Source organism: Neolamprologus brichardi, chromosome 6 (assembly GCF_056152115.1).
Source record: "Neolamprologus brichardi isolate AB-2024 chromosome 6, ASM5615211v1, whole genome shotgun sequence".
In the NCBI taxonomy this organism is placed as follows: Eukaryota; Metazoa; Chordata; class Actinopteri; order Cichliformes; family Cichlidae; genus Neolamprologus; species Neolamprologus brichardi.
Window position 1 is genome coordinate 9900728 of NC_142109.1, and position 13374 is coordinate 9914101.

The 13374-nt window shown below is 40.9% G+C and overlaps 1 protein-coding gene across 3 annotated transcripts in view; it reads right to left on the reverse strand.

Moving 5' to 3' along the window:
• Window positions 1–13374, reverse strand: part of LOC102790290 (uncharacterized) — a 46926-nt gene that overhangs the window by 14027 nt on the left and 19525 nt on the right. For 2 of the 3 annotated variants that reach the window (XM_006796146.3, XM_006796145.3), the window contains exons 7-14: window positions 11382–11490; window positions 10832–10940; window positions 10375–10469; window positions 9147–9261; window positions 6336–6434; window positions 6040–6224; window positions 3431–3512; window positions 1057–1124 (exon numbers count right to left, since the gene is read on the reverse strand). In XM_006796146.3, coding sequence (XP_006796209.1) covers window positions 1057–1124; window positions 3431–3512; window positions 6040–6224; window positions 6336–6434; window positions 9147–9261; window positions 10375–10469; window positions 10832–10940; window positions 11382–11490 — 862 coding nt within the window. Of the gene's footprint in view, window positions 1–1056; window positions 1125–3430; window positions 3513–6039; window positions 6225–6335; window positions 6435–8313; window positions 8605–9146; window positions 9262–10374; window positions 10470–10831; window positions 10941–11381; window positions 11491–13374 lie in introns of all 3 variants that reach the window. The other variant, XM_087841644.1, reaches the window with a different exon arrangement.

The following is a 13374-nucleotide window of genomic DNA, read 5'->3' on the forward strand; positions in this document are numbered from 1 at the left end:
TGTAAGCCTTCAATTTTACTCACCCTTCAAGCCTTTTGCCAAAAGCATCTTTATGAGATTTCCTTCATTTTTTTCATCTTCAGTGACCATCGTTAAACCAGACCTGCATCTAGTATGAAAATTTAATGTTTAACCTTGCAAATGTTTCACATAGCCCTCCCTATTGATCTGGACTTAGGTACCAGTACCTGGTTTGTGGGTGGATTAAACAATAATATGTTTATATAACATAAATCTTTTCATAACCTATTTCCATTTTCCAGTGTGCCAGATTGGAGTCTTTGCCTGCTGATTCTAGTCCTCGGGCATTTAAAAAAACCTCAACAACAACAAAACAAACACAACAAAACAGATCGACTGGCCCTAAAAAGAAAGCCCCACAAGGATTACTACGTGCTCTGCTGCTGGTTAATTAGAGCTGGGCAAACTGTTCACAACATAAATATATCTTCATTCCCCTTCCTTGTATTTAGCGATGACAGAAGTCTTCGTGGTAGAGATCTCAAAACTCTAAGCACCTGATGTTGTGACACTACACTCTTCCAGGGGATTTGGGGTTAAATAAACCTTTACCTAACAAAATAATCTTATTTAAATCACTGGTAAATATGTGTTATATTTTCAGCGGTGTACATGTTATAGAGCGCTGAGGTCAGTCAGTGAGGAAACGCTAGGACGCAGCACGCAGATCAGCCCTGAGCTCCACAGAACACGCAGCACTGCCAGCAGCATGTGGGTGTCTCAGTGCGGTGTGAGGGCAGGGGAGGGAGGGAAAAGGGAGAGGGAAAGGGGAGAGGGACAGAAGGCAAGACAGCAACTGACTCCTCGATGTGTCTGTCACTCTGCCTGTCTCCATGGTGACACACTCGCATGCCCAGCCTCAGCGTGCCATCTTTTCAGGTGCAACACAACCACCGTGTTTCCCACTGAAACCCCACCATTGCAGACGTTCTTTCTGCTACTTGAGAAGAACCAGAAGCAAACGGAAAAATGGAAGCACCGGAATGAATCAATCCACCGAGAAAAAAAGAAAAGAAAAAAAAAGATACAACTCACTTTCCCATCATCCTCTTCGGCCTTCCGTTCAAACGAGCGCTGCTCGTGAACCGTGCTGCTGGAAGAGCCTTAAGGTTGAAGTGATAAAGAAAGGACAAAGAATAAATCACATTACTCTCAACAATTTTCATTTTTCTGTTAATTACACCTTAAAGCTAGCTGTTTACAAAACACCCGCCTATTTATTATTTCTATTGAGTTGTTTAAGAAATTAACGGCTTCATGTGAAATCGTGGTCCCTTGAAATCTACCATCACTAAACAGCTGTTCTAGGAAATTAACTGTACTTCAAAGAAACCTAAAAAAGATCAGAAACAGTAACTTATCTCATAACTGTTTGCTTTTCAAAACGCTGCAAAGCCAAGAAATGGTATTATGTGGTGATCTAAAGGATTCTTATGTGGGAGAAGCGCAGGAGAAAGGAAACCATGCCAGATTCCCACTGCCTATGGAGCCCTTCTTAACAGCTTTCATACTTGGCTGGCTCGGCAGCGCTGTTTTAGCACTACACTTCCCACATAACACTTAAACCAGTAGAATGACAGCGGATTAAACATGCTAATTTATGGGCTTCTTTTAAAGTGAGATTAGTAAAACAGCTACATCTACAAAGTGCCCAAATTTAAGTGGGAGTCTTGAGACACTGTGAAAGCGTCTACACCACAAACTGTACCTGCACATGAATACAGAACATTTGCTTCAATGCTACGCTAGTCTTTGTAGCCCTTTGTGAACACTCACCTGCTGTAATGCAGACCTGCAAACAGCTTGTAACAAATAAGGTTTATAAGCTGGTTCAAATCCACAACAACCATTAAAGTTTTGACTGTAAAATTAACGCGTCTGAAGTTAAAACTTCCCAAATATATCAACCCTGTAACGCCTGTAAGTCCATCTTCTTTCATACAAGACCGCTACATCATCAGTGTTATTTGAATGCACTGAATCCGACACATGCAGTGCTACTGTGAGGAATGAAGTCCACAAAAATACTGATGTAGCAGAAGTGAAAAGCATACAAATTATATTTCATATGTGCAAAAAATCCCCCAAATTTCACATTTCTAGCAACTATTTCATGCTTCATGGAGTTTGCAGAACTCATTTTTTATGCATGTTGATTCTTTTATGTAAAAATATGAGGCTCCAATAAAAAGATAGACGTTACTGATTAAAAAAACCCCAAAGCCAAGTGAATTTAATTCCTTCTTTAAAATCTGTATTACTCACTTTGTAAGAGATGGTCTGATGAGATCGCTAATCTGCATGACAACATCAACATCTGTCTATGGTTCAGTTTTTAGTGCTGTATCGCAGCTAGTTTTGATCAGAGAGATGATATCAGGGATCACTGGGTAGCCAAAACTACTTACTCACACACAAGGATCAATATTATTGATCGATACTGGCCATTTACTGGCATTAACCAGCAGTAATCATGGCTGAGAAATTCAAATGAAAAAAGAAGCGATAAGCAAAAGGTATAGTTTGTCCACCAGAGGGCGCTCTGCAGCTGATCCAAGCAGAGCGAGAATGTGTAAACAAGTAAATATCACAAATGTCAGGGACGTCTGTTTATGATTGTGTGTCTAAAAGAAAAGAAGACATTGCATTTTTAAATCACCAAATATCAGCATCAGTATCGGTGTCGGTATCGCAAAATAACTACACTATGAGACATAAAGAGCGTAACATTTTAGCTTCACACTCTTGCAATACTAATCGATCAAAACTGACAAACTAAGTGGTTCCTCTGCAAAATAAATGTATTTCACGCTCACAGGAACGTTAGATATGTAAATTAATAGTTTTAAGCTGATAGTTTAAAGTAATATGTTGAATTTCTTTGAGCAGTTTTTTTATTCTGCTTATTGCAAGCAAACCTCTGCGGCTACATCTAGAGCTCTGACTCATGAGAACAAGAAAGAATCCATGACATCCCAAGAAGCCATGTCCCCGGCTGCTTACAGCAGCTTTTTAGAAATGAAGAATAACTTGAAATACTCTTCTAAAAGGACTGAGACTGGAAATGCTGTTTGTGTCTGATATGAACAGACATGTGGTCTTTAGAGGGCCAGGCTGAAGAATAAAAAGTGATTCACATAAGCAATCCAAACAAGCCCCAAGGCGCTTGTTGTACTTGTGAACACTGCCTTGATCATTTTTAATTGTCATCACTTACAGACAAAAGCAGTTTTTTTTTCCAAATTAACTGATCGCACGAGTTTCCTTTCAAGCAGGCAGAGACAAACTTTGTCATCTGTGCTTAAATCACGTCAGCAGCACACTTGAATTAAAGCTGACACGAATGAATACTTCAAATACAGACGGCGATATCGCGCTACGCTGTGTTTGTACGAGTGTGTGTGCTTACTTGCTGACTGCTCCACAGACTGCGACTGCTCCAAGAGATGCTCCTTGGCTTTTACCGACTGAGACAGCACAGTGGCCAGGAGCTGAAACACAAAAACACACACAGATATGCTCATATGTACACACACACGCTCACATTGAGAAACATTTACTCAAGCATAATCGTTCAAATCCCAGAGGTGGTCGTTGACTCAGCTCAGTACTCAGCACTCTGCCTCCTGTGTGTCCTACAATTTTCTGGTACAGCAGAAATACCAGTAAGACATTTCTTAAATGCAAGACACTAAAAAAACAGGAAATACACATTTTATACCAACTGTTAAAATATCATTTAGTATGTGCTGAACAGCAGGATGTACAGAAAGGAAAAGCACAACAGATGTTTATGCTAAGAATTAGTTTCCTAGATCTTGTCCACATGCGGTCGATGTAATTTAATACAGTGGGCGACACATTTAAGTGCAGCTTCAAGGGAAACTAGCTTGAAATCAGACTCAAAATCATGGCCGGTTACCTTTAATTGTGCAGTTAAAAATAGTGGTGCAGTGCTGCTTGCTAAAGCTGCTGCTGTAGTGGCAGGCTGACATGCAAGTAGCACTCTATAACTGAGCATCCTGATTAGCTGTAGCTCAGGTGGTAGTTGGTGTCACGTTCTCTGATGTGTTCATCAGTATAAATGTGGGTGCAAGTTAGATAGAAAGCACTTTCTTAAAAGAAATTCTTGTGCTAATGAGTGAATGAGGCAAGAACCAGTGCATTTAGCACTTACAATCAAATATTACACTGACGCTATGTTAATAGTTCTCTGTGCCTGCAGCTTCGTCTCCATCTGCCTGTCCCTCACATCATGCTCCCTGGATTTGTCCCTTTCTCTCTCTCCTCTTCACTTACTCTCCAGTGTGGTAAAATAACACATGAATTAATAATGAGCTGTCAAAGGGTGAATGTCATACAGTCCCGTAGAAAAACAAGTACACCCAATGACTCAGTGGCTTGCACAACCACATTTAGCAGCATTAATTTGAAGTAATCGCTTTCCGTGGGACTTTATCGCTCCCTCGTTTCATTGTGGAGGAATTATGTCCCACTCTTCTTATAGCGTTGCTTCATAATTTATGCAAAGCTCTCTTAAGGTCCCACCTCAGCATTTCAATGAGGCTGAAGTCTAGACTTTGACTGGACCACTGCACCTTGTGTTTTTTCTTTTTAAGGTATCCTGTGTGCCTGGGATCACTGTCCCGTTGAATGACCCACTATCAGCCCAGCATTAGCTATCAGACAGATGGTCTCACATTTGATTCTCGAAGACTTTGGTATAAAGAGGAGTTCATGATTACTCAGTGGCTGTTAGGTTCCCAGAACCTGTGGCTGCAAGCGAAGCCCAAATCATTCCCCGTCCACCACCGTGCTGCCAGTTGGTATGAGGTGTTTGTGCTGATTTGCTGTGTTTGGTCACTTTTAGTCTCATCTGTCCAAAATGCATTGTTCCAAAAGTCTTGTGCTTTGTTCAGATGATGAACTTTGCAATCCTAACCTGTGTTGCCATGTTCTTCTTAGAGAGAACAATTCATACTTGTTAAGTCCTTGCTGTACTTATACGCTATCACATTTAGAAGATTTTCGGAAAACTTGACTTGAGGTCAAAGTCACTGAGATCAAACCTGTCTAAGATTTTTTAGTAGATACTCCTATGGTATCAATTTGAAGCTCCTACGTTGCTTCGTTCTCGAGTTATCGCATTCACAAACCTCGGTGTCCACGTCGCCCGCCTGCCTGGCAGGTGGTAAAAAACGAAACTATAATAAGAAAATCTACTCTGGAAAATAACTGAAACTAAAACCGAATAAAAAAACAAAAAGTCAAATTGAAATAGAAATAAAAATTAACTGAAAACACAAAACTATAATAACTCTGGTTCACAAAGACCAAAAATTGTGTTTTCAATTGTTTTGGTTAACGTCCATCATCACAGGTGTTTCATCAGCAAAATGAAAGGAAGTTTTTGCCGCCTTTGATCTTAACACGCTTATCAGCCACCTTTTAAGGTGGAATATTTTCTTGAATATTAGTTCAGTTTGTATTGTGACTCAGTCAGCGGACCTTAAATATAGCAGTTAATTGTATTTGTTATGGCTACATGCCATATGCATTAGTGATGACTGGATGTTCGGATGCTTAAGAAGATCTATTTAATAGAATCACATTATGCAAACAGAAATATTCTACTCCCTCACTTGCAGAAAACAAACAAACTGTGGAGGTGTTTCAGCGGTACACCTATGACAACAGCTCACTGTGGAGGTGAGGTGCAAAAAGACGATAAATAAGACAAAGTTGAGTTGCTTAACTTGAATTTAGCTGCTACACTGTATCCAAACAAACACAATGCACCTCGTGTGCTGCTAGGAAAAAACAACCTGTCGCCAACGGAAGAACAAACTGAGCAGGAAACAGAACTGTGGTTACCACATGAACTGCAGTTGTGTTTGTTTCCTAGAAATGTTTTGCCGTTTCCCAGAAACGGTGTGTGTGTGTGTGTTGTTTTGTAAGGAAACAGCAGCGATGTCATGAAATGTGTGCAAACACAACTGAATGCAAGGAGTCTTTTACCTTGACTCCTTCTGCTTGTGCATGCAGGCCGGGAGCATTAAGGCCGTGGGTGTTGACCCCTGGCGTGGGTGCAGGGTGGGGACTGGGTGCAGGAGTGGTCAAAACATGCGTGTTTCCAGAGCCCTGCAAGCTGCTCGATGACCGAACGCTGCCAAGGCTGCCGACGCTGCCGCTGCGCTCGCCACCTCCACACATAAACACACGTTGTAGAGCGCAGCATTACACACACACACACAATGTGTCTGACACACACATCATTTCCTTTTTTTCCCCACAAAAGCACGCTTTCAGTTTACCTGCCAGCGGTTTGCGCAGCACCCAGATGTCCTCACTGGTGCTGCTCTGCTGTCCCAAAGTGGGAGAGCCCTGAGGACTCAGCTCTGCAGTTCGTGAACCTGTCTCACACACACAGAGACACACACAGAACCCCACATCTGTTACTCCTTTGGTCTTAGTATTTTAAACTTAAAACTTTGTATTAGCAAAAATGCAGAAACAGAAACAATATCTGAGTGATAATAATGTGTACTGCTGTTCCCTACATACAGTAAATGTGTTGAGCTTGTGATTAAACACTGTAAAAGGCACAGACTCACACGCAGAGATACACTCACTCAGCTCACGTGCATAAACATGCTACTCATAGTGGGAGTCCTGAGGCTTGTAGAAACCCACAGACCCTTTTGGTCAAAACACCATGAAGCTGTTGTGAATGACACATCCAGTGACGTGTGGTGTTTCTACTTAATCACTGTAACGCTGATTAAAAATGCCGAATATGGCCTCTCAAGTTATTTATAACACACACAGCATGTCGAGTAAGATAAATGAAAGGGTCATTTCACTCGAATTATAAGAAATCTACAAAGCAGGCATTACTTTCATGGCCTTAGTCATCAAAAAAACCCACATTTAAAGAAACAAAACAAAGGTTTGAGTCAGTTAGGACCCACATGGGCTAGATAAATGTATATGTGGATAAATTACTAATTTTGTTAGCCTTTTTTTGTAAATAATTATTTGATTGAACTGATCCTTTAATGAAGAACTGCCTCAAGCACATATGGCTATGTAAAAAAGAAAGTCTTCAAGGGACAATATGCAGTCTTGTTTAAAACTAAGTACACCATTACTGCTTCCACAGGTGATTGTAGCTCAGGAGGTAGAGCAGGTCATCTACTGATGGGAATGTTAGTGGTTCGATCCCTGGCTCCTCCAGTTTGCATGCCAAGTACTAACCAAGATACTAACCCCAAGTGGTTCTCTGATGCATCCGTCGGAGTATGAATGTTTATGAATGTTCATTAGGAAGCACTAAAAAGCTTAGAGTGAATGTGGCATGTTGTATAGAGTGCTTTGAGTCTCCGGGCTATATAGAATCAGTCCATTCGCATGAAATCAATAGCACACAAACACGAAAGAGCAGTTTGCTGGTCTGGAGCACTTGGGTGTGCCCAGCAAATCCATCCCAAGGTCAGACTGTGCAATGTTCAGAGAAACTGAAGAGCAACAGCTCAGACTCTACAGGCCTCAGTTAGCATGTTAAATATAAAGTTCATCACAGTACAGCTAAACAAAGTCTGAACAAGGCTTCTCTGGAAAGCTTGTCTCTACTTTCTGAAGCGAGCACAGCTATGAAAGCCCGTTTCTGATACTAAAAAAAAAAAGTATCTATAACTTGAAATGTCAAATTATCTTTCTCTAAATTTTGAGAAAAGTAACTTGAAATTTCAAGTTAGCGCTGCCAATCAGTAATCAGTAATAAATGACGTCATTTCCTTGTTACCGGGAAGCTGAAGCCCTCAGATACAAATGCTACAGCTAAGCTACCAGTATTACAGCCAGTCATAAATGCACAAATTGCTAAGTATTTTCAGCGTGGTTCATATGAACAAACCAGAACACTTCTGGAAAAATGTCCTCTGAAAAGATCAAGGTGGAGATGTTTGTCAAAATGCACAGCACCGTGTTTGGAGAAAAACATGGTGCTGTATCGTTGGTATGAATGATTCTTCCTTGATTGCGAGGCCGCTAGAGTGACACAGAAAACAATTATTAAAGTTATCGCTGCTAAACATGGTTCTGCACGCAAGTCATGAGGTGTACTTAGTTTTTCACAGGACTGCTTCAACTTTTTTAGGCCTTTTTGAGTATTTTTTTTATTTGGCTGAACTGATTCTTTGATGAAGCGTTGCCACAAGTTTTTATGTGTTCTTGACAAAAAGCAGAGAAAGGATTCTTATCTGTGACTTAAAGTGACACTACAGTATGTACCTGTCTGACTTTGCTGCTCCTGAGAAGTGGAGAGAGGAGGAGGAGGAGGAGGAGGAGGAGCAGTGGACAGAGGAGGAGTACACAGAGAAGGAGGAGAGATAGGGAGAGGAACGTACCCAAATGAGGAGAACCGAGGAAGGGACTGTGTGTTGGGATTAAGGGGAGGAGGGGGAGGCAGATGCAGGGGAAGGACTTTGGAGGGGGGGTATGAGTTTCCGTTGATCGAGGCAATGGGGCAAGGGTTGGGCCTGCGGAGGAGGAGGGTGTGGCACTGCTGGGAGGGGGAGTGACCTGGCAACAATCCAGGAGGATGGAGGGGCAAAACAACAACAACAACAACAACAACACAACAACAACTGATCAGTCAACTTGAAACAAAACAAAAGTCTAATCAGAAAAAATCAGAAAATGCACAAAATAATAGCTGATTAAACTTAAAACATGAGAAAAGAATACATCCATATATCCACAGGGAATATATCATTATAAAACAAAATATAATATCACTACAGCAATAAGGCAAACAAACAATATGAACAAAAACATTACAATCTAGCAGGGTCGGACTTGTTTATTAATTAGGGAGGGTGACAGAAGGAGCAGAAATATAGAGGGGTGATTCAGGGCCGACTGCGGATAGAGGACTATGTTTGATTGATGCAATCAATGAGACTGGCAGGGTGGGGAAAACAGATGGGCTGCCCCGAACAGGCCGATGATGCCACGGCTAGCTACAACTAATGACCAGCTATAGCTGCGAAACAGCTGCTAAGCTCACACACACATCCACCCACCCACCCATGCACACACACAGCTGTGATGTGGGTGGTCACCTGCCCTCTTGATGACTTCCACCATGTTGGAGGGGAAGTAGCCCACACGGTCATTTCCTGTCCGGTTGTCATGAATACAGCCTTTCCATCGGCCATCAGAGTGCTGCTCTAAAACCTGTGCACGTACAAAGATTACAGCCACTTTTCATTTCCATAACAAAGACTGCAAAGCCAAACTAAAACCATACCTATATCAAGTTTAAATCTTTAGCTCTGAACCTCACACTACCAGCTAACTTCAAACTAGTTATGGCAATAGTGGCTACTGCTCAGATGGCAGTGTAGCAAATTTAGCTGTTAATTCTTTATAAAAAAATACTTCAATCATTGTTTTGCTTATACTTTTTCAGACTTAGCTGTTGAAATGAGCAGAAAATATTTGTTTAAATTTCCATTTAAAAAAGGCAGTAGTTAAAAAAATGAGCGGGAAATAACACACTATGCTATTTAGTCATTTAGCTAGCATTAGCTAGCATTAGCATAGTTAGTAGTTTGAGGCATTTTTGCGAAATATAATTTAAAATTTTCCATGTATATCATAGATAAACTGTGTTTTATCAAGTGTCCACCTTGATAAAGTGGAATAAGTGTCCACCTTACTAAACCCTAAATTCTTCAATCATAATACATTACACAACTCTTTTTACATTAGCAGGCTGGCTTTAGCGTTGCCATTTTTAGCCAGTTGGCTACAAAACTGGTTAAAAACACAAAACATACTATATAAACTGCCTTAACATGTATATAGTTTTTGTGAATTATTTTTATATAATTCAAATCCTTTTAAATTATAGATATTATATATAGTAGATGACCTCAAAACAAAAGCCAACATTGCATCTGCTTTACGTAATGTATTTTTATGCACATCTGTAAATAAGTGCGCCTGTAAGTGATTACTTTTTCATATATACAACGTAGCTTGCAAAAAAGATCAATAAATATAGAAGAATAAAGAAATAACATAATAAATTGACATACATGTCTGTGTTTTCTTATATGAGTGAAGCGAAGAAGCGCCATAGCTCTGGCAAAAATAATAATTTGTTTTTAATAACAGTTTGTGTGGCACAACCTCTTTTCAGCTCAGTGATGCTTACATTGTAACACCCAACTATTAAACTGTGTAGACAGATTTATATTACCAACACAGGTAATTATGACTGGCAAACATGCAGCAAAGGCTGAAACATATTTTTATTGCATAACCTTAATTATAAAGCTATACCGTGATGATGTCGCCAGCTTTGATGTTGAGGCTGGTAAGGTCATAGTTGTTGCAGTAATCCTTTAGTGCTCGCACCTGCATTGCAGCTGAGGCATCTACAACACAAGAGTATAAAGTGCAGACAGAAGAGAACGGAGGGGAAGGTGATATTGGTGGGTAGTATCATTAGCATAATAAATATCGCCAGTCTAATCAATACAAGAAAATCCCAAAATAAGAATGGACATTATGTCATTGTTTTAAATGTCAATAGCAATAAATTCATTTTAAAAGCGTCTTTTTACAGTATGTTGTTATTTAATAACAAAAACCAGGTTCCTAATAGTTTTAACACTCACAAAGTGGGCATGGCTTCAAAAGCAGATTTTTGGTGTTGCCACCAGCTGGGAGGGTTTAAAAAATGTGTCACACAAGGATTTGTGAGTTGGTGTGCGAGCTCGTGCACTCGCGGCCTCACCTCTCAGTAACTGTTTGATCTCCCGGCTGGCCTGCGTGGTAGTGAACTGGTTAACGATGTCCAGGGCAGTCTGACTCAGAGTGTTTCTCACTCCTGCACTGATGCCGCTCTGGAGTGACGCGGAGGAGGAAAATGATTAAGGTTGCAAAATCTAATTGTGTGTCACAAAGAACATTCCACAGTAGGGATGTTTGTTGTGTGCGCTGCCTCAGCATTAACATCAAAAGTGAAGCGCAGCAGGACGAGAGGGGACGCTTAAAGTGGGCCCTTTACAAAGGCAGGGTTATGCATTTACATCCATGTTCATCTGAAGGTAAAAAAAAAGGTTAAAAACCGAACAACAGGTTTGAATATTGGATGACAGGCAGGAGGCTGGTCACCCTGCTACTGTTTTATGTAATAAACAATAACAATATAACATATCCCACAGTTTCCTCACAGTCAGATGAATGACAATTGCTGGGGTGTGAATTTGCACAGCTCATAGGATGGAGGTCAGCATTAACAACAGCTTCTTATGTAAACACATTAAACGGATAGTTAGACTTACATCCAGCAGCAGGCGTACTACCTCTGTCTTCCCACAGAGGGCAGCCTGATGTAGTGCTGTGCCAGACTCAGACTGTCTGTTGATATCTATTCCAGCCTGAATCAGCAACCTGCAGCGAAAAATAATAAATATTTCAAGATAACTTTTTATGACTGCTCTAAAGTAAGAAATGAAAGAAAAGCATCTACATTCATGCAACTCAATAAAAGTGGAAATAAATTCCCCAAAATGACATTTGGATTAACCAGTTTTTCAGTCTTTTTCTCAGATGTATTTTTCATAGTGTTTTTGTTAAGAGCTGCCAGTTTGTTGCCAGGCTTCCACAGGAAGAATGAAACAAAGAAAATATGTTTCTAGTGTAACTAAAACCCACAATGTAAAAGGAAAGCACCTTTTGCACAGGCAAACCCTTTGCGCAGTTATCTGACATAGGCAGTTGAATTTTACCCTGTAAATGTTTGTTTGGTTGGTTATTCAACAAATTGCAGGAAAAGATTTGTTTATAGGGGGTTAAAGAGGAAGTGGACTTTGGCAAGAAAGCTAATATGTGTTAATCTTTTGTGCCATAAACACACGCTCACTGTGTAGTAGTGAAGGCTGAAGAAAAAACTGAAGATTAAAGCCAAGGCATAGACAGAAAAAAATCACTGGCCTGCTATAGCGTTGGGCTCAGGAAACTGATGGTGTTGCCATGTTCTGTCCTATACTGCCAATTGAGGAGGAAAACGTTCAAAAATGCTCACGATTAGGTCAGCCAGCAACTTGTCACTAACACAGTTCACCAGAACCATCTATTGATCCATCTGCCTATTTTCTGCTGTTTATATATGTCCAGGTCACAGGAGCAGCATTCTAGACAGACATGTCCAGACCTCGCTCTAACCAGCCAGCTCTCTTTATCAGAACAGAGCACTACAGTGTCCCCAATACTGCAGATGACATGAGTCTGAATGAAAATCTCCTACACGGCCCCAATGACAGGCAGCAGCCACCTTACGTCTGCAGCTCCGTGTAGGTGCAGAGCATGATTAAGTCAGACTCGGTGTCCTCTGCCTCCTTCTGAATGGTGTCCAAATTCTACCATAGATGGGATTTGACGATCCTTCACCAAGTTCTAGTGTTTGGTAAAGTCCTTTCCTGGGTGTACTGGGACTTTATCAGATGTCCAAGCCACATTGGCCGTTGACATGTGGGCTAGGGTGTTTTATTAATATGCTTATGTCCCAGTGAATGTTAAAATTTCTCAGTAAGAGAATGAAGATTCAAAGACTAAAAGGCACCTGGGCCTAATATTTGACATATAAGTGCAAACAACAGTCAGATATCCTGTCATCCACCAAACATGCAGGGTCTCTCACTGAGAGCATCTCCAGAGGGGAACAACATCCAACTCCTGCCCAGGAGACTGGCTGCAGAACCGGAGTCATACATGTAGGTGAGCCTGACAGTAGTCCTATTTCCCAAGAACAAGTTTTAGCAACCAGGAATTGGATCGGATCTCTGTTCCAGACTGCTGCCCAATCCACATAGCATCAGACCTTTACACTCTCTTACCTAGGACCAGTAATGTCTTTCGAAACCCAGCTAGAGCTATATGCCCCAGATAAGGATCAGGGGAAATGCCAGAAGATTATGGTTTGAGAAATGGCTCTTGCAGTGCAGTGGCCTGTGCTACAAAGGAAGACTGGGGCCTTTCTAGGCAACTTCAGGTTTAAACCTGTTTTTGTTTTCAGTTTTGAAGGTTCACGTCTTGCAGGCAGAATCTACATCAAAAGAAGCTTTGATGTAGTGATACTATAAGATCCTAATACACGTCACCTAAGCTTCGTACTTGTTGACCTCATAAAAAAACATTCTGACCCATTTTTACCCCTACCCTCCATACCATAGGCCTGTATCCACTCATGTAGAAAAAAAGCCACACCTTTTGTACAACCCTTTGCTACTACATGGTTATTGGACATAGTCATCACTTTTTCCTGTAACTGTTTGA